Genomic DNA, 20,448 nt, shown 5'->3' with positions numbered 1-20,448 from the left:
AGCAGTTTCATTTTCCTCTTTCTCTTCCATTCTGAATCACAAGTAAAGTGTGAGTGGTCGCAATAGCGTCCGCTCTTGATACCCAGGAAAAACGCTAACCAGTGAGGGCGCTGTTTCGAATCTGATGGTCTGAGACAGTGAGAAGAAACCGATAAGCTGTTGCAGTCTTGTTTGAATTGTTCACATATCCAATATAGGGATTGGACAAATCATGTCATACAGCCAAAAACATTAGCCCACCCCCGTGACCTTTTCGGTCGGCCGCACCGCGCTTGAGACGGTGTGATCATAGCCGGGTAGTCAATAATGACTTCGAGGGGGCGCTTGTGTTATTTTCTGAATGGATGTAGTTTTCCTGAAACCTGTCGGTCATTCGAGATAAGTAATCGTCTGATGCTGGTAAAACGGTTCCAAGAATGGAATATGACGAAGATTGAATATTCCCACACTAACAAAAAAGCTCTTCCAAGAAAAAATCCTTTAAAAATCAGTCGGTATGGAGGTTGCTTTAACTTGAAGTAACTGAATTGCTTAAGCTCAAATTATCATCTAACTGTGCTTTCCGGGCATGGCTGGGGTGTTATATGAAAACTTATGAAATGTTGGCCAATCGGGGTGAGGGATACCAGCATTAGGGGGCCAGTCCCTTAAAGGGGAATCGTTGAAAATACCTTTATAATTATGAAAACACTGATGTCTTGGACAGTTTTAAGGGGGGGGGACATACAAACTTTACCCGTTATTTAAAATTAATTTGTTGTGTACATTGCATGATTGCACACAGTACATGCAGTGCCTCACGCTTGCAATAGACCACGTGGTGTAGCTTGGCCCTCATGAAAATTAAAACATTTAAAATAAAATTTAAATATTAGGAAAACAAGCGAACAGCGTGAGGATTATCCCTCTTTTGGTGATTTGTTGGCTCTGAAAAGAGCCGGTTGATTTACTTGTAGCATTCACACGGACACTCTGTTTACCGTCGACGGAATAAGTCTGCTGCTGATGAACATGCCCAGATTACTAGGTGTGAACTTGGACGGAAGTGGCTGCAGGCTGCCCAGGTTGGTTGGACAGTACTTGACTGTGTGTGCATCATCTCCGCTGATTCCACACAGTGGACAGATGTAAGCCCTTAGCCTAGGACAGACCACCTTGTCAAGGCTGTTCTTGAGAACGTGCGAGGTGTAAACTGCTTCGCTCTCGCCGTTGTTCTTGCAGAAGACGCACCAGGTTGGCTTGGGAACTACCCAGCGAGCTCGTCGAGATGGACCGCTCTCACGGGACAGCTCGTCGATGGTGAAGGGTCGGAAACCGGTGGTCGGCCCGCTGTCGATACTGCTGGTGTCCTGATCGGGCTCGGCGGTTTGGAAACCTTCCGGCAGCTCCAAGATACCGGTCCTTGAAGGTGCTTGAAAGGTCTTGGTAATGAGACGGGCTAGGCCAAGGTAGTCACAGAAGCGGTCAAACTCTCTTGGCGTGTCATCGAAGATCTGCTGACTTTCTTGAAGGAACGGTGAGCTGTTGGTGCTTGAAGACATCGTTGGTTGAGGCGAATTAAAATTGGTCTTAACTGAATCGAAGCCAAATCAAAAGTGATGATACGTTGCAAAATATCCCCGACTTTATCCAAAAGCTCTGGATCAGAAAGCTTTAGCGGCAACATTTCAAGTAGATGCGGCTCGATTGATATTCTTAAAGACCGGCCACACGAGCGGATTGGCTCCGGACGCCATCTTGCGGTTTTTTTTCTTGAATGCGCGCCGGCGATCGAAACGCGCATCAAAAGGGCTTCCCCAGCCTTATCGTAAAATATTGCCTCATTCATCGTTCAAAGTGGATGCTTCTGGTTAGTTGCTACGTACAAAGCAGTTTCACTTGAAAGGGCAGAGTTTTTCTTGAAGCTTTTACAGCAGTTATTGGTAAAACCTACCCGTTACCTCTTGGCGTTTCCTTCAGAAACATGCATTCGTTTGCATGACTTAGAACGGATATATGTGCTACGTGTACTCGTTATTTGACTACTTTTTAAGTTATTTCATCCGTAAACTTTTATATTGGACAATGAAAATGACTAGCATTAGAGAGCAGTTGGAGATTAGCTCAAGTGGAAGAGCACTCGCTTAGCTTGTGAGAGGTACCGGGGTCGATACCCGGATCTTCCATGTAGATTTTGTTGATGGGCTTTATTTTGAAACAGGTTTTTCCTCCGCCCACCACGTTCTGCTGATTTCACAGAACTATGTGAAACGCCTTTTCGCAGTCTTGGGGAAATTTTCATACTTTTTATATCTAATGAGTATCTGAAGAAATTATGTCATGCACCCAAAATAAATTAACCCATCCTAGGGCTCTGTAAGGGCAATGGGCGAGTGAACTCACAACGTTTTAAGATGAGAACATGCAGTGGTGAGAGGACTGTTTTCTTAAATTGATTTTTTTGCATACACAGAATATTAAGGGGAACGCAATCCAAGATAAAATGACTGAATTGCATTTCAAATAAAGCATGTGATATTAAACATACATGTACATATAAACAGAAGACACACGGGGGGTGGCTCAAGTGGTAGCGCGCTCGCTTTGCAGGCGAGGATCGATACCCAGATCCTTCAGGTTTGAAAAGTTTTGCTTTTGAACATCTGCTCTATCGTTAAGTGTTTACGTCCTGGTTGTAGTTACTCTCTGAATTAGTCGCTAAGTTTCTTACTAAACAAGATCCTCTTTTCAAGTACATACTCGCGGTGACAGAATACGGTACATCTGTTATCACGAGTATACTTGTAGTCTGCAGGCAAGGTGTAGGTTCGACTGTATATGTAATTATCAAGTTAGTTGGGAATTGTCTGTTTGCATGGCATTACATGTACAGTTGAACATATACATAGCACCGTTTATTACTGACATACACTTGCCACGGAAAGTGGACCCCTGATGGCGCGCTTCCGGAACCCTTGGATAGGAAAAATAACGTGCAAAAATGTTAGAACTGGCCATTACATTTTGTACCTTTCCTCTGTTTGAGATAAAAACCGAGATACAAACAGGAAAACAAAATAAAGTTATGAGTTACATTTTGAAGGATTAACGTTTAAGGAACAATCCGCAGTTACGAAACATTCTAGAGTCCATTCAGGCTAACACTTGCCTGACAAGAATTGTATCACGCCAAGTGAACAGTCAATTCTGCCGCCGAAAGGAATCTATTTATAAGCCAATAATTAAATTTCCTAGTTACATGTTCAATCTTCACATAATCTGAATGGTAAATAATGACAGCGATACTTATTCGTAAGTTTTTGATACTGGAATCGTTTGAAAATACTTGAGAAAACAAACAAGAGCCGATTGGTTTTACTGGATTGCTGCTGATGAACATGCCCAGATTACACAGGTGGTGACTTGGACGGAAGTGGCTGCAGGCTGCCCAGGTTGGTTGGAGAGTGCAAGCGTGGCATACATAGTGTTGATATATGGGTGTACTTGACTGTGTATGCATTATCTCCGCTGGTGCCCGGGACAGATGTAAGCCCTTAAGCCTAGGACAGACCACATTGTCAAGGTTGTTCTGGTACTCCTTATTTGACTCTATGGACCAGCTACCTCAGTGCCGTATTCTTCAGAAACACGCATTCGTTTGCAGAAAAAGACCAGCTGCCAGAGTATGACTTGGAACGGATATAAATTCTATATGTACGGCCTATTTGACTAGTTTTCTGTCATTTCATCGGTGAACCTTTTACAGTGGACTATGATTATGAAAATGTCTAGAATTAAATATTGTTGTAAGCAAAGCTAAATATGGGGGATTAGCTCAAGTGGTAGAGCGCTCGCTTTGCATGCGAGAGGTACCGGGATCGATACCCGGATCTTCCATGCAGATTTTGTTCGTGGCTTTTTTGCTACAGGTTATGTTTTACTCCGCCCACCGTGGGCGTTGGTCAGTGGGGACGGTTGGGGGAAATATGACCAACGGATCCCCCAACTTTTAAAGCTGGGGTCACATATTGTTCATTTCCACACTGTTTGCTGCGGGCTTAAATCTGATTGCACAGTTTATAAAAGGTAATTCCTCCAAATTTTGAAATGCTCAAAAAAAAATTAAGTGGTCAGAAACTGCGTCAGATCGCACCACAACGCACAATCCCGCATTTTCCGGGGTTCCTCATCGAAACTCGTGTTGTTGAGGTTTTAAAATTCGTGCTTATACTGATTTTGCTCTAGGTACTGTGCCCCTGCCATACATCCACTGTTAATTAAACTCTGTATAGGCGACTTTGAGTTGGTTTGAAATTCTAACACCTCAAGATACATATAAAAAGCACGGTTGGACGACGTCTAGACCTACATTGCACTGCCACTAATGTCCAGGGTATAAAACTCCTACTATGCGAACTTTTTTGCAATTTTTTTTCTTCACATATTTACCTGACGAAGACAGCTAAAATTTCGTTCAAAAAGTGCCTTGTATCCCAGATTCCATAAATGCTGTGATGAAATTACTAAATACGCCCGCGGACAACGTATTTTGCACGAAAGTTTGCGAAACTCCACGCTTTCCCTCGCGATTTGTTGAACCACGGACCTTTTACGGTCCGTGGTTGAACATACACGTCACGTTCGTCTAGCACGAATACTCGCACATGCGAGAAATGCATAGAAACCGAGTGCCCCTTACGCATGCGCGGAAGAGCCGTGGGCGTGAAAAAGTAGCAGATAAGGTCATGTCCGAACGGGCTTCCGGACATACGGCTAGGTCTGTTGTCCGCGCGTCTCCACGTATTCCTAATGGAGCGAAGACCTAGCTTTAGACAACATGCACAAATGACAGAATGTTGGACAAATTAATGCCCCCACCCACCTCTCTGATCAACGCCCATGATAGGCAGAGAAGAAAATAACCTTTCGCAAAAATAATCGATCCCGATACCTCTCGCATGCAAAGCGGTCTACAACTTGAGTTAATTCCCCATGCTTAGCTTTGCTTACGAGTATTGTAAACGTTAGAGCTTTCACTGGGATGGGTTAATTTCTTTTGGGTGCATGACATAATTTCTCCAAATGCTTATTGGATATAAGAAGAGTGATTATTCCTTAAACGTTAATCCTTCAAAATTTAACTGATAAATTTATTTTGTTTCCCGTTTGTATCTCGGTTTTTATCTCAAACGGAGGAAAAGTACAAAATGTCATGGCCAGTTCTAACATTTTTGCACGTTATTTTTCCTATCCAAGGGTTCCGGAAGCGCGCCATCAGGGGTCCACTTTCCGTGGCATATGTATGTCAGTAATAAACGGTGCTATTAAAAGGTTTTCATATTAGCGCCATCAGCTCATATCTTTATCGAAACCGAGCCTCTCTGTGTTGAACCGCGGAGTCCACACAGTACATGGAGTATCCGGTTCGTAAGTGTGACGCCACTTCATTTTAAACCACGCCCACTGCACAAGATACAGGACCATCGCAGGTACGTTAGTTCGCGGTCAATTGTCGTTATTTTTTCTTTTGATTTTACGTGTCAAGTCATCCTGAAAGACTTTTCCACGAAAATTTGCAGCCTGAAAAGTCTGAATTCAACATACCGTTATGCATTTTGTGTCTTGACTCCTTACTTTCAATCGTCTGATCGTATTAAGAATTGAAACTGTCACATACAGCCTCGTTTTCAAATGCGGAAGTGCGCAGATCGACGCTAAAAGCGTCATATTGGGATCCCTCTATGTGCATGTACAACTGTACATGTAATGCCATGCAAACAGGCAATTCCCAACGAACTTGATAATTACATATATAGTCGAGCCTACACCTTGCCTGCCGACTACAAGTATACTCGTGATAACAGATGTACCGGATTCTGTTACCGCGATACGTGTATGTACTTGAAAAGATGAAACTGTTTTGTAAGAAAAACTTAGTGGCTAATTCAGAGAGTACTTATCACCACGAATAAAAATGAAAACTCATTGATGGAGCAGATTAAAAAAAAAGTTTCAAGCCTGGAGGATCAGGGTATCGATCCCGGTACCTCTCGCATGCTAAGCGAGCGCTCTACCACTTGAGCTAATCCCCCTACGTGGATTGTGGTTGTATGTACATGTGTGCTCAATGTCACATGCATTGATTGTACTTGTACGATTTAATAAGATGGCCTTCTAAATTATGACAAACTATTCCTGAAAAAGGGTGTATGTCGATCTGCGCTAAGTCGTTTTTATCTAGGATTTCTTCCCCTTCGTATACCGTGCATGTAAAAACAAACCAGGCGTATACATAAAAAGAGGAAAATAGTCTGCTCACCACAGCATTTTCCCTTTCTAAACATTGTTGTGAGTTCGTTCGCGCACTACCCTTACAGGGCGCTGGGACGGGCTAATGTTTTGGGCTGCATGACTTGATTTCTCCAAATCCTTATATTGGATATGTGAACAATTCAAACAAGACTGCAAAAGCTTATCGGTTTTGAAACAGCGCTCTCATTAGTTAGTTCAGTGCAATAGTAATTGTAGTCAGATACCATACACTCGCACTAGCGTTTTTCTTGGGTATCTAGAGCGGACGCTATTGCAACCACGCACACTTTACTTGTGATTCAGAATGGAAGGAAGAGAAAGGGGGAAATGAAACGGTCCCAAGCATCGTCTCTTTCATAATTATTATATACTTCATAACGATTTCCCCCTTTTAAAAGGAACCTCTCGCATGGAAAGCGAGCGCATTACCACTTGAGCTAATCCCCGTGTGTCTTTTGTATGTACATGTATGTTTTCTCGCCACTGCATGTTCTCATCTTCAAACGTTGTGAGTTCACTCGCGCATTGCCCTTACAGAGCCCTGGGATGGGCTAATTTCTTTTGGGTGCATGACATAATTGCTTCAAATGCTCATTGGATATAGACCTTTTTCCTATGATGTCACAATCATGCTGGACCTATGATGTGTTGTGATGGTAATAGATGCATACTTTTGCGATGGTAATCTACCTATTCAAGATAAACTAGTCGAGTAAGCTGCATTTGCACGGGCGCTTGCACGTAGTTGAAGCTGCCCGTAGGAGTTTATACGATCACCGTGGCCAAGGCGGTCCACACGTGGTGGTATTGTTTACACTTAGTCCAGTGGGTGAAAAATGTCTATAAGAGGGATGAAAATTTCCCACAAGACTTTGCGAAAAGGTATTTCACATAATTCTGTGAAATCAGCAGGGCAACTTAGGAGTAAACATGCTAGTTTCTTCTCAATGTCTTAGATTTAAGACAGCCTTCAGTGCATAAGTAATTGTAATCAGATCCCATACACTCGCACCAGTGCTTTTTATGCGTATCTTGAGGTGCTGAAAAACCAAAGCAAATACGAAGTAAAAAACCTTAACGACATCAGTTTCGATGAAGGACCCCGGAAAATGTGGGATTGTGTGTTGAGGAGCGATCTGACAATTTCTGACAACTCTAATAATTCTTTTGAGCATTTCAAAATTTGAAAAATTTATTTAGCTTTTATGAGCTTTACAATCAAATGTTGGCCCATAATTATATTCGGCAGCAGACGCCGGGGAACGAACAATATGGTATCCTCAAGTTGGGAGATCCGTTGGTCATATTGCCCACATCCACCCCCAATGATCAATGCCAATGGTGGGCAGTGAAAAAAATAACCTGTTGCAAAACAACAGGTTATAATAAAATCTACATGGAAGACCCGGGTATCGATCCCGGTACCTCTCGCATGCAAAGCGAGCGCTCTACCACTTGAGCTAATCCCCCACACGTACATGTAGGTGTCGTGTACAAGTTTTTGTTTAAAGGGTAGCTGCAGTCAATTTGTTTCAAAACAAACTATCCAAATCCACCTTTATGTCACAGTTAACATTATTGTCAACTTTTGTTTCACTGTTTCAAAGGGTATTTAAATGCCTTTGTGGATTTTATGCTAATGAAATTTCCATATTCATAAGCAAAACTGTGATGTCATCCAAGGAAGACGACGAAGCGACGGTTGAAAAATGCCGTTGAAGGTATTGGCCCTTATTGCTCTGTTAAGGTCAGTGAGTATGAAGGAGATGGAAATATGCGAGAAGGGAAGACCAGTAAAACGGCGCATGGTTAACCGTAATTAGGTGACATGAAGGCAAACGACGCGTTGGCAACCCTGACATCTGTAATAATTTTATTTGGTGAAGACGTTACGCAGTGACGCCTCCTGAACTGTATGTGTGTTTCCCATGGCACGGCACGCGCAGTTTGAGTAATTTCGTGCTGTAATTTTTCTTCAAAGTTTACGATGATTTGATTTCTTTTGCCATTGTCCTTTCTTGAGCTTTTCTTCATAAGTGGAATATTCAAGCGCAGTAATGGATGTCACAGTGTGTTCTTGGAACCAGTCTCACATTCAGTGATTCGACTTTTTCTGCATAGAAACATGCAGAAACGGAAAACTATTGCTGGGCATCACCTTCATCACTCCCACAATATTTTCATTTATACTGGAGCGTTTGTGGACAGGTTTTACCAATAACTCCAGTGAAAGTTTCAAGAAAAACCTCCACCCTCTGAAACGGCTGTGTACGTAGGAACTAACTAGAAGCCATCACCTTGCTCAGGACGCCCTCTTGGTGTTTGTTTGGCCTGTGCGCTTTAATGAAAAACAAAACAAAACCATAAGATGTCGTCCGGAGCAGGGTCATTGTTGACTGTCCGGCTCTCGTCAAACGCTGTACAGCAGGCCTTTAAGAATATCAATTAAGCCGCACCAACTTCCAAGCCGCCAAAGGTTTCTGGTGCAGAGCTTAAGGATAGAGTATTTAGTCCTTGCTTGACACGAAATCATCATATCTTGATTGCACAGAGAATTAAGTGAGAAAGTTCCTTTGTCATGCTGGCATTCAGTCAAAATCAAGTTTGATTCTACCCCAACCGAAGATGTCTTCAAGCCACAACAACTCTCCATTCCTTCAAGAATATCAACACAGAATGCAGAATTTGTGAAAACACAGACAAAAGAGCTACCTTACAGAAATCTACTCTTTACAGGGTCGACAAATTTGCTAAAGAAAGGAATACTTAGAAAAATTAAATAGAGGATTTAGGGTTTACTCTTAACAAGCAGTCTGTATTATAATTCAGGCTTATTATCCCTGATTTACTACAAATTGTCAAATTTGAATATTGAGCACAGATTTTACGGATTTCTACTCTGCTAAATATGCGATATACCACCAGCAAGTTTCATTTGTCATATTCCACTGATCCAACTGTTGACATTTTGGCCAAAGTTTGAAAACAAGGCTTTCAGAGGCAAAATTGTTCCAATTTCTGAACTGAAAAAAAAGGAACTTCAATTCTGGAAGACCCAGGTATCGATCTCGGTATCTCTCGCATGCAAAGTGAGCGCTCTACGACTTGAGCTAGTCCCCCATGTTTAGCTTTACTTACAAGGATTTTAAATTATCCAAAGTTTACCGAAGAAATTACGGAAATTACAAGTACATGTACAATGTATTTCCTTTCTAAGTCATGCTCTGGCAGCTGGGTTTTTCTTGCAAACGAATGCATGTTTCTGTAGAAAAGGTTAGGTATTAGGTATGGTAGCTGAGAAGACCGCCACCATGATCCTGGCAGTACCGATGGTGTTTCGTTTTACACAAAAAAAATATTTTCTATGGGGGGGGGGCATATTGCGTTGTGATATAGGGACGCAGGTATGATTGTTTCACAAAATGTCGTTGTGGTTATCGACCCATCTGATATCTCTGTATAGGTCAGCGGGAAAGAAGGAGATGGAAATGAGCAAGAAGGAAAGAACACAAAACTCCAATGAGGTGGAATGAAGGCAAACGACGCTTTGACAACTCCAACTAACTTGATTTGTAGAAGACGTAATGTAATAAAGCGACCCAAAATATACGTGTGTTTGTCCATGGCATCGAGTGCGCGCGCAGTTTGATAGACTGCGTACTCTATTTTTTTTTCAAAGTTTTAATGATTTGATTCTGTTTGACATTGTCTTTTTGAGTTTTCCTTCAAAATCGGAACATTCAAACACAGTAAAGAAAGTAACCATGTGTTCTTGGAACCGTTCGCACCTTTTGCGGATTGATCCGACTTCGTGGAAGCATACAGAAAGGAAGCACCATTGCTGCACGTCACAACTATCACTCCCACAACGTTTTCACTTGGAGCGTTTGTGGACAGGTTTAACCAATTACTTAAGCGGAAGATTTGAGAAACACTTTATCCTTTCAAGTGAAATTGCTGTGTTGATTAGGAACAAACTGGAAGCCGCCACCTTTGACGGTTAATGTAACAATATTTTACGACACCCTTTTGATGTGTTCTTCTCCGGAGCACTTTCCCAAAAAACAAAACAAAAACAAAACCGCAAGATGGCGTCCAGAGCCCTGTCATTGTTGACCGTCTCGCTCGTGTCAAACACCGTACGGCCGGCCTTTAAAGAGTATCAATCAAGCCGCACCTAATTGAAACGTTGCCGTCAAAGCATTCTGATTCAGATTTTGCAGGATAATGTCGAGTCTATTTGGAAAGGAGTCATTACTTTGATTTGCCTACCATTCTGTCAAGACTATCTCAACCGAAGATGTCTCAAGAGAGTCAGCAGACCTCCGCTGCTACGCCAAGAGTATTTGACCGCTTCTTTGACTATCAAGGACCGGTATTTTGGAGCCGCCAGAAGGTTCTCAAACATACTGGCCCAACAAGGACACCAGCAATATCGACAGTGGGCCGATCACCGGTTTCCGACCCTTCACCATCGACGAGCTATCCCGTGAGAGCGGTCCATCTCGACGAGCTCGCTGGGTAGTTCCCAAGCCAACCTGGTGCGTCTTCTGCAAGAACAACGGCGAGAGTGAAGCAGTTTACACCTCAAACGTTCTCAAGAACAGCCTTGACAAGGTGGTCTGTCCTAGGCTAGGGGCTTCATCAGCAGCAGACTTATTCCGTTCACGGCAAACAGAGTGTCCGTGTGAATGCTACAAGTAAAACCAACCGGCTCTTTTCAGAGCCAACAAATCATCAAAAGGGAGATAATCCTCACGCTGTTTGCTTGTTTTTTTTCCTAATTTTTAAATTTCATTTTTAATGTTTAATTTTCCTGTGGGCCAAGCTACACCATGCGGTCTATTGCAAGCGTGAGGTACTGCATGTACTGTGTGCAATCATGCATATGCTACAAATAAAAAACGGCTCTTTTCAGAGCCAGCAAATTATCAAAAGAGAGAATCCTCACGCTGTTTTGGAGGGTTTTTTGGTTCAATTTAATTGTATGATTTTTAAGCACTTTTGAACGATTCCAAAATTAAAAACTGGCATTTTGTACCAACCGGATTCCACATCAAACAACATGTTATTTGATTCTTTTCAGTGGCAGAACTGTGCCCTTCACTCTGCTTGATGCAATTCTTGTCAGGCAAATGTTAGATTGGACTTCAGAATGTTTCGTAGATGTAGATTATTCATTTAACTTTAATCCATCAAAATGTCAACTGCTAATTTTATTTTTATGTTTCTCGCTTTTTACTTCAAACCTACCGTAAGACAATTTCGCACCTGTTCATCTTGCATTGCTCGCAATGTATTATAAATTTCAGGATTTATGGGTCAATTTTCGGCACAAAATTTCTCTTTCTTGTCAGGCAATTTCTATGAATTAATGTGTTGCTAAATATTTCGCAAGATTCCATTTTGCAGGTGAAGTAAAGGAACAAAATATTTCACATCATTGCTTGTTGGCAGTTCCCCAAGGGTGTTATGAGTGCATTATATGTCCATGTTTTTGTTTTAAATGTCTGTTTTTAATTTGTTTCCTTTTTATGTTGTTTATTGTAACTACCTGAGAACTAATCAATGAAATGAAAATGTGGTGGCAAATTTGAACATTGTTGCACGTTATTTTTCCTATCCAAGTTTCCGGAAGTGCGCCCTCAGGGGGCAGTGTAGGTCAGTGCAAAATGGTACTTAAAAATACTGTACATATAATACCACGCGAACAGACAATTCCCACGAAACTTGGTACTTGTAATTACACGTACAGTCAAAATTACACCTTGCTTGCAGCCTACGAGTTTCCTCGTGATAAAAGATGCGAGTATATACTTCTAAAAATAAAAAGTCCTGTTAGATATTTTGTGGCGAATCCAGAGAGTTTAACTTCATAAATGGAGCAGATTTTAAAAAAAGAAAAACGTTCTAATCTGGAGGATCCGGGTATCGATCCCGGTACCTCTCGCATGCTAAGCGAGCGCTCTACCACTTGAGCTAATCCCCCACATGTAGGTTTGATTTTAATAACTGTATTTATTTTAATGCTAAACATTTTTATTGTCCAATGGACAGGTTTATCAACGAAATTACGGAAAAATAGTCAAATAAGGACAAGCCTATATACGTGTAGAATTTATCTTCGTTCTGAGTCATAATATTCTTCCTACAAACGAGAGCATGTTTCTGAAGAAAATAGAGAGAATTGGGCCAACTTGAGACTTAAACCAAAATGGCTTTCCATTTTGTGTTTTGCTGATTGTCCGTGTGCACTGACGCATAATCCATCAGTTGGTTCCGGCAACGGAGACACTCGTGTCGCATCTCTGTGTTAATTAACAGCTCCGAGCTGGCCATGGAAGGGCGCCACCACAGTACTGGTAGTATACATCCGTTCCACAATGATGGGCTTTAGTGTTGTGTACCACGCTAAAGGAATATTTTCCACTTTGGGAGTAATGAATAGTTTGCAGTGATATAGGGCCACAGATTGAGACTAGCTAGGTCTGGCTTTGTTCATTTTTCCTCAGAATAACCCATTAAATCTTTTTGCTATAAACAGCAGGAAAGGAGTCCGGCTTAGATGCGGCAATCTCGTGCGCACAGGAAAATTCACGATCATGAAGTCTTCGTACAGAGCACTAAAAATCTCGCTTAGATTAGAAACTAATAGAAAACAAGATTTAATGGGATTTTCTGAAGAAGAAAATGAACAAGGACAGGAAACCTGAGAGAAAAATAATCAAAATCACACCCTTGTACGTTTTCAATGGCCCGCCCACACTTCTTGTCATTTGGGAGTATCATTCCTGTTTGTAATGTGGCCAGAAAACCTTTCAGAACAGAGGTTTTTCTTTTTACCAAAACTGTTATCTATTTCAGCTCCTTTAAGGTGGTCATGCTTTATTTGAAAGTGAGACTTAGCAACACGTGGTGTCAATAAGCTGAATGTTACTGTCAACAGCATATTCAGATGGGTTACAATTATATCAACAATTCCACCAAATCCTTCCACTTTTCATTTTACGGACATTGTACCAGGCGTACTTGCTACAGGAGTCATTTGTGTTTAATGATACAGATAATCGCTAACTTCCCACCAGGCTTCGTGACTGGCTGTTTACAATAATTCTGTTCAATAAGGGCATAAAGCCAACCACTCGCTCTGTGTGAACGTTGGGTGTGTATGAGCGTCTATGAAAAATGAATTGTGGGCTAAAGGCAATGGGTTAGCTGTAATTGGGTGGTAGGCCCATTCGCCAGTTGCCATGCGCCTGAACAGGGCACTGTGATTGGCTACACTGCGCACGACCTTCGCAAGGGTATCACTTCCTGTTAGCGAAACGTTATTTGAAGTTTCTGGTTAGCCAATAGCTTATACGACTTCCACCAAAGACTGAAGCAGATCTGTAACATAATGCCAAGAGAGTTTGACCGCTTCCACGGCTCCCTGTGGCTAGCCCATCTTCTTACCAAGACCTGCATAGCACATTCAAGGACCAGCTGTTTCTCGGAGCCGTCGAAGGATATCTAGATGCAGATGCATCATGAAAACTAAAACGAAGAACTCATTTCAAACAAATCAGAGCCAACAGATTTTCAAAAGAAAGGAAGTCTGAAATTTATCCACGATTACAAAAATTTATGTGAAATTTTGAAGCTGATACCGGGTAATACAGATTTTGGCCATACAAAGCTTGCGATATACCACCAAGTAAGTCTGATGTTTCAGATCTCACTAACGCACATATTTCCGTTTTTGCCAAAGTTTGAAATAAGACTTTTTGTAAACGTAGGTATTGAGATTTCCAACACATCTACGGTCGATCTCCAGAGTGTACAGAGTGTAATGAACAGTGGATAGGTGGCCTGAAGATATTGGGGGAAAATCAATGCAAGCGCGAAGAGCGAACGACGTGAGGTTCTGAACGACCCCAGAAACTTGGGCATGTTGCCCCAACACCCACTAACGCTCGTGGTGGGCGGAAATAAATAATCTCTCGAAAAATAATGGGGGGGTCGGATTTTTAAAAGTTAGCCCATCGACAAAATCAATATGGAAGATCCGGGTATCGATCCCGGTACCTCTCGCATGCAAAGCGAGCGCTCTACCACTTGAGCTAACCCCCCATGTGTAGTTTTGCTAACGAGTATTTTTAATCTTAGAAGCTTTCATTGTCCATTTTAAAAGTTTACCGATGAAATTACGGAAAAACTAGTCACGTAAGGAGTACATGTACAATGTGCATGTATATCCGTTCGGTAAGTCACGTACTGTGGCAGCTGGGTTTCTTCCTGCAGACGAACACGTGTCCCACTCGCGGCCATTTACCGAGCCGAATACAAAGCTTTCCTGGCAATGTCCGCCTTAGTTCTTCCTGACTTCAATAGAAGGGAACCGACCTACGCATTTGTATTCGGCTCAGTAAAATGGCCGCGGATTGGCTTCTTTTTCATAAAAGGCGTTGCAAGTCCAGGTTTGTTATATACGTCCGTGATACAGAGTAGCGCTGCCATTTTGGTGTTGGGTATTTGCTTCAGAAAATTAAATCCTTTTTGCTATTAGTTTCTAATCTAAGCGGGATTTTTAGTACTCTGTAAAAAGGCTTTACAATCGTGAATGTTCCTGTGCGCACGAGATTAAACGGGGAAAATCTGGCTTAAATTAAAAAATTAATAGCAAAAACGATTTAATGGGCTTTAAACCAATGCATGTTTCTGAAGGAAACGCCAAGAGGTAAGTTTTGCCAATAACTGCTGTAAAAGCTTCAAGAAAAACTCTGCCCTTTCAAGTGAAACTGCTTTGTACGTAGCAACTAACCAGAAGCATTCACTTTGCACGATGAATGAAGCAATATTTTACGATAAGGCCGGGAAGCCCTTTTGATGCGCGCTTCGATCGCCGGCGCACATTCAAGAAAAAAACCCCGCAAGATGGCATCCGGAGCCAATCCGCTCGTGCGGCTGGTCTATAGGAATATCAATCGAGCCGCATCTACTTGAAATGTTGCCGCTAAAGCTTTCTGATCCAGAGCTTTTGGATAAAGTCGGGGATATTTTGCAACGTATCATCACTTTTGATTTGGCTTCCATTCAGTTTAGACCAATTTTAATTCGCCTCAACCAACGATGTCTTCAAGCACCAACAGCTCACCGTTCCTTCAAGAAAGTCGGCAGATCTTCGAAGGCACGCCAAGAGAGTTTGACCGCTTCTGTGACTACCTTGGCCTAGCCCGTCTCATTACCAAGACCTGTCAAGCACCTTCAAGGACCGGTATTATGGAGCCGCCAGATGGTTCTCAAACATACTGGCCCAACAAGGACACCAGCAACATCGACAGCTGGCCGACCACCGGTTTCCGACCCTTCACCATCGACGAGCTGTCCCGTGAGAGCGGTCCATCTCGACGAGCTCGCTGGGTAGTTCCCAAGCCAACCTGGTGCGTCTTCTGCAAGAACAACGGCGAGAGCAAAGCAGTTTACACCTCACACGTTCTCAAGAACAGCCTTGACAAGGTGGTCTGTCCTAGGCTAAGGGCTTACATCTGTCCACTGTGTGGAATCAGCGGAGATGATGCACACACAATCAAGTACTGTCCAACCAACCTGGGCAGCCTGCAGCCACTTCCGTCCAAGTTCACACCTAGTAATCTGGGCATGTTCATCAGCAGCAGACTTATTCCGTCGACGGCAAACAGAGTGTCCGTGTGAATGCTACTAGTAAAACCAACTGGCTCTTTTCAGAGCCTACAAATCATCAAAAGAGAGATAATCCTCACGTTGTTTGCTGGTTTTTTTTCTAATCTTTAAATTTTATTTTTAATGTTTTAATTTTCCTGTTGGCCAAGCTGCACCACGCAGTCTATTGCAAGCGTGAGGTACTGCATGTACTGTGTGCAATCATACATATGCTACAAATAAAACAAACCGGCTCTTTTCAGAGCCAACAAATCATTTCAAGAGAGAGTCCTCGCGTTTTTTTTTTATTTTGGAGTTTTTTTTTTGTTCAATTTAATTGCATGATTTTTAAGCACTTTTGAACGATTCCAAAATTAAAAACTGGCATTTTGTACCAACCGGATTACGCGTCGGATTCCACATCAAACAACATGTTATTTGATTCCTTTCAGTGGCAGAACTGAACCCTTCACTCTGCTTGATGCAATTCTTGTCAGGCAAATGTTAGATTGGACTTTAGAATGTTTCGTAGATGTAGATTCATTTAACTTTAATCCATCAAAATGTCAACCGCTAATTTTGTTTTTCTGTTTGTATCTCGCTTTTTACTTCAAACCTACCGTAAGACAATTTCGCACCTGTTCATCTTGCATTGCTCGCAATGTATTATAAATTTCAGGATTTATGGGTCAATTTTCGGCACAAAATTTCTCTTTCTTGTCAGGCAATTTCTATGAATTGATGTGTTGCTAAATATTTCGCAAGATTCCATTTTGCAGGTGAAGTAAAGGAACAAAATATTTCACATCATTGCTTATTGGCAGTTCCCCAAGGGTGTTATGAGTGCATTATATGTCCATGTTTTTGTTTTAAATGTCTGTTTTTAACTTGTTTCCTTTTTATGTTGTTTATTGTAACTACCTGAGAACTAATCAATGAAAAGAAAATGTGGTGGCAAATGTGGTGGCAAATTCGAACATTGTTGCTCGTTATTTTCCAAGTTTCCGGAAGTGCGCCCTCAGGGGGCAGTGTAGGTCAGTGCAAAATGGTACTTATAAATACACGTACTGTGCATATAATACCACGCGAACAGACAATTTCCACGAAACTTGGTACATGTAATTACGCGTACAGTCAAAATTACACCTTGCTTGCAGCCTACTCGTGATAAAAGATGCGAGTATATTCCTCTAAAAATGAAAGGTTCTGTGAGATATTTTGTGGCGAATCCAGAGAGTTTAACTTAATAAATGGAGCAGATTTTTAAAAAGCAAAACTGTCTAATCTGGAGGATCCGGGTATCGATCCTGGTACCTCTCGCATGCTAAACGAGCGCTCTACCACTTGAGCTAATCCCCCACACGTAGCTTTGATTTTAATAACTGTATATATTTTAATGCTAAACATTTTTATTGTCCAATGGACAAGTTTATCAATGAAATTACGGAAAAAAGTCAAATAAGGATTAGCCTATATACGTGTAGAATTTATCTTCGTTCTGAGTCATAATATTCTTCCTACAAACGAGAGCATGTTTCTGAAGAAAATAGAGAGAATTGGGCCAACTTGAGACTTAAACCAAAATGGCTTTCCATTTTGTGTTTTGCTGATTGTCCGTGTGCACTGACGCATAATCCATCATTTGGTTCCGACAACGGAGACACTCGTGTCGCATCTCTCTGTTAATTAACAGCTCCGAGTTGGCCAGGGAAGGGCGCCACCACAGTACTGGCAGTATTTCCACTTTGGGAGTAATGAATAGTTTGCCGTGATATAGGGCCACAGATTGAGATTAGCTGGGTCTGGCTTTGTTCATTTTTCCTCAGAATAACCCATTAAATCTTTTTGCTATAAAACAGCAGGAAAGGAGTCCGGCTTAGATGCGGCAATCTCGTGCGCACAGGAAAATTCACGATCATGAAGTCTTCGTACAGAGCACTAAAAATCTCGCTTAGATTAGAAACTAATATAAAACAAGATTTAATGGGATTTTCTGAAGAAGAAAATGAACAAGGACAGGAAACCTGAGAGAAAAATAATCAAAATCACACCCTTGTACGTTTTCAATGGCCCGCCCACACTTCTTGTCATTTGGGAGTATCATTCCTGTTTGTAATGTGGCCAGAAAACCTTTCAGAACAGAGGCTTTTTCTTTTTACCAAAACTGTTATCTATTTCAGCTCCTTTAAGGTGGCCATGCTTTATTTGAAAGTGAGACTTAGCAACACGTGGTGTCAATAAACTGAATGTTACTAGCAGCAGGACATTCAGATGCGTGACAATTATATCAACAATTCCACCAAATATTTCCACTTTTCATTTTACGGACATTGTATCGGGCGTACATGCTTCAGAAGTCATTTGTGTTTAATGATACAGATAATCGCTTATCGATCGTTTTAGACAGATATATAAGTGTACGTACATATTTGATTTTAAGGATTGAACATTTAGTCGATGTTCTAAAAAAATGACAGATTTCAGTCGAGACAAACTAAATGCAAAATGCAGAGCGTGATTACATCTTGGAATATGAAAACAAAAACTGATGAGAGATAAGGTTTTAAAAAGAAAAAAGGTCAACGCTGGAAGATCCGGGTATCGATCCCGGTACCTCTCGCATGCTAAGCGAGCGCTCTACCACTTGAGCTAATCCCCCTGCGTGTGTCGTTTACGTGTGTGTTTGATGTCAGATGCTTGATTATACGATCTCAACGATGACCGACAAAGTTACGGGAAACATTTCTTGACTTAGGGAGTATGTCCGCCCCAATAGTCACATCATCTGGGATTTCTTCCCCCTTTATACATGTATACCGTACATATTAAAGACACAAGTATACTTTGGAAGACAAATACAGTCAACTCACGTTTCAATAAAGTACAAGGGACCAGACAAATTACCTGTACTCTATTATATCCGGGATTTTGAGAGGGATTAAAAAACAAAGAGGACACAAGAATTCAAGAAATAGGGATTCTTAGAGTTTGCTTTTTTATCATCCTAAAACACTGTGGTGATTCCTTTGCCAAGTGTCCTTACGGGGCGCTGGGATGGGCTAATTTCTTCCAGCTGCATGACATGTTCTCCCCGAATCCTCATTGTATATTTTGAACAAGAAGAAAGCGGGAACTTCCCACCTGGCTTCGCGACTGGCTGTTTACAATAATTCTGTTCAATAAGGGCATAAAGCCAACCCCTCGCTCTGTGTGAACGTTGGGTGTGTATGAGCGTCTATGAAAAATGAATTGTGGGCTAAAGGTGGCAATGGGTTAGCTGTAATTGGGTGGTAGGCCCATTCGCCAGTTGCCATGCGCCTGAACAGGGCACTGTGATTGGCTACACTGCGCACGACCTTCGCGAGGTTATCACTTCCTGTTAGCGAAGCGTTATTTGAAGTGTCTGGTTAGCCAATAGCTTATACGACTTCCACCAAAGACTGAAGCAGATCTGTAACATAATGCCAAGAGGGTTTGACCGCTTCCACGGCTCCCTTTGGCTAGCCCATCTTCTTACCAAGACCTGCATAGCACATTCGAGGACCAGCTGTTTCTCGGAGCCGTCGAAGGATATCTAGATGCAGATGCATCATGAAAACCAAGACGAAGAACTCATTTCAAACAAATCAGAGCCAACAGATTTTCAAAAGAAAGGGAGTCTTAAATTTATCCATGATTACAAAAATTTATGTCAAATTTTGAAGCTGATCCCGGGTAATACAGATTTTGGCCATACTAAGCTTGCGATATACCACCAAGTAAGTCTGATGTTTCAAATCTCACTGACGCACATATTTCCGTTTTTCCCAAAGTTTGAAATAAGACTTTTTGTAAGCGCAGGTATTGAGATTTCCTACACGTCGATCTCCAGAATGTAGTGGACAGCATATAGATGGCCTGGAGATCTTGGGGGAAAAAAATCAATGCAAGCGCGAAGAGCGAACCCCGAACGACGTGAGGTTCTGAACGACCCCAGAAACTTGGGCATGTTGCCCCAACACCCACTAACGCTCGTGGTGGGCGGAAATAAATAATCTCTCGAAAAATAATGGGGGGTCAGATTTTTAAAAGTTAGCCCATCGACAAAATCAATATGGAAGATCCGGGTATCGATCCCGGTACCTCTCGCATGCAAAGCGAGCGCTCTACCACTTGAGCTAATCTCCCATCTGTAGTTTTGTTAACGAGTATTTTTAATCTTAGAAGGTTTTATTAGCCATTTTAAAAGTTTACCGAGGAAATTACGGGAAAACTAGTCACGTAAGGAGTACATGTACAATGTGCATGTACATCCGTTCTGCAAGTCACGTACTCTTGCAGCTGGGTTTCTTCCTGCAAACGAACGCATGTGTCCGAAGTAAGATGGCTGAACCAACAGCTCTGAGCTGGTCCAGAGCTGTATACAGAGCACGGACGTGTATAACAAAATCTGGACTTGCCCACTCGCGGCCATTTTACCGAGCCGAATACAAAGCCTTCCTGGCAATGGATAAAGTC

General features: G+C 41.9%; 2 protein-coding genes and 5 non-coding genes across 7 annotated transcripts; 2 read left to right on the top strand and 5 right to left on the bottom strand.

Annotated features, from left to right (window-relative positions):
• Positions 1–959: 959 nt before the first annotated feature.
• Positions 960–1,645, bottom strand: LOC147798407 (nanos homolog 1-like). Its single transcript, XM_087140420.1, has one exon. The coding sequence runs from the start codon at positions 1,539–1,541 to the stop codon at positions 960–962; it is 582 nt and encodes a 193-aa protein (XP_086996546.1). The 5' UTR covers positions 1,542–1,645.
• Positions 1,646–3,803: 2,158 nt separating this feature from the next.
• On the top strand, positions 3,804–3,876 carry Trnaa-ugc (transfer RNA alanine (anticodon UGC)). Its single transcript has one exon. It is a non-coding gene; the product is annotated as a tRNA-Ala (tRNA).
• An 8,331-nt stretch (positions 3,877–12,207) lies between these two features.
• On the bottom strand, positions 12,208–12,280 carry Trnaa-agc (transfer RNA alanine (anticodon AGC)). Its single transcript has one exon. It is a non-coding gene; the product is annotated as a tRNA-Ala (tRNA).
• A 2,050-nt stretch (positions 12,281–14,330) lies between these two features.
• Positions 14,331–14,403, bottom strand: Trnaa-ugc (transfer RNA alanine (anticodon UGC)). The gene has a single exon. It is a non-coding gene; the product is annotated as a tRNA-Ala (tRNA).
• A 213-nt stretch (positions 14,404–14,616) lies between these two features.
• On the top strand, positions 14,617–16,871 carry LOC147798406 (nanos homolog 1-like). Its single transcript, XM_087140256.1, has 2 exons — positions 14,617–15,010; positions 15,371–16,871. The coding sequence occupies exon 2, from the start codon at positions 15,403–15,405 to the stop codon at positions 15,982–15,984; it is 582 nt and encodes a 193-aa protein (XP_086996382.1). The 5' UTR covers positions 14,617–15,010; positions 15,371–15,402; the 3' UTR covers positions 15,985–16,871.
• Positions 16,872–18,537: 1,666 nt separating this feature from the next.
• Positions 18,538–18,610, bottom strand: Trnaa-agc (transfer RNA alanine (anticodon AGC)). Its single transcript has one exon. It is a non-coding gene; the product is annotated as a tRNA-Ala (tRNA).
• A 1,435-nt stretch (positions 18,611–20,045) lies between these two features.
• Positions 20,046–20,118, bottom strand: Trnaa-ugc (transfer RNA alanine (anticodon UGC)). The gene has a single exon. It is a non-coding gene; the product is annotated as a tRNA-Ala (tRNA).
• Positions 20,119–20,448: the final 330 nt, after the last annotated feature.

Source organism: Acanthaster planci, linkage group LG08, assembly GCF_054643075.1.
Source record: "Acanthaster planci isolate LZ-2023a linkage group LG08, COTS_SCS, whole genome shotgun sequence".
In the NCBI taxonomy this organism is placed as follows: Eukaryota; Metazoa; Echinodermata; class Asteroidea; order Valvatida; family Acanthasteridae; genus Acanthaster; species Acanthaster planci.
Note: the sequence above shows the minus strand (reverse complement) of the source record. Positions and strands in the feature narration are given on the sequence as shown.

Coding starts and splice junctions, on each gene's coding strand:
- LOC147798407 (XM_087140420.1), bottom strand. CDS start 1,541: ATGTCTTCAAGCACCAACAGCTCACCGTTCCTTCAAGAAAGTCAGCAG.
- LOC147798406 (XM_087140256.1), top strand. CDS start 15,403: ATGTCTTCAAGCACCAACAGCTCACCGTTCCTTCAAGAAAGTCGGCAG.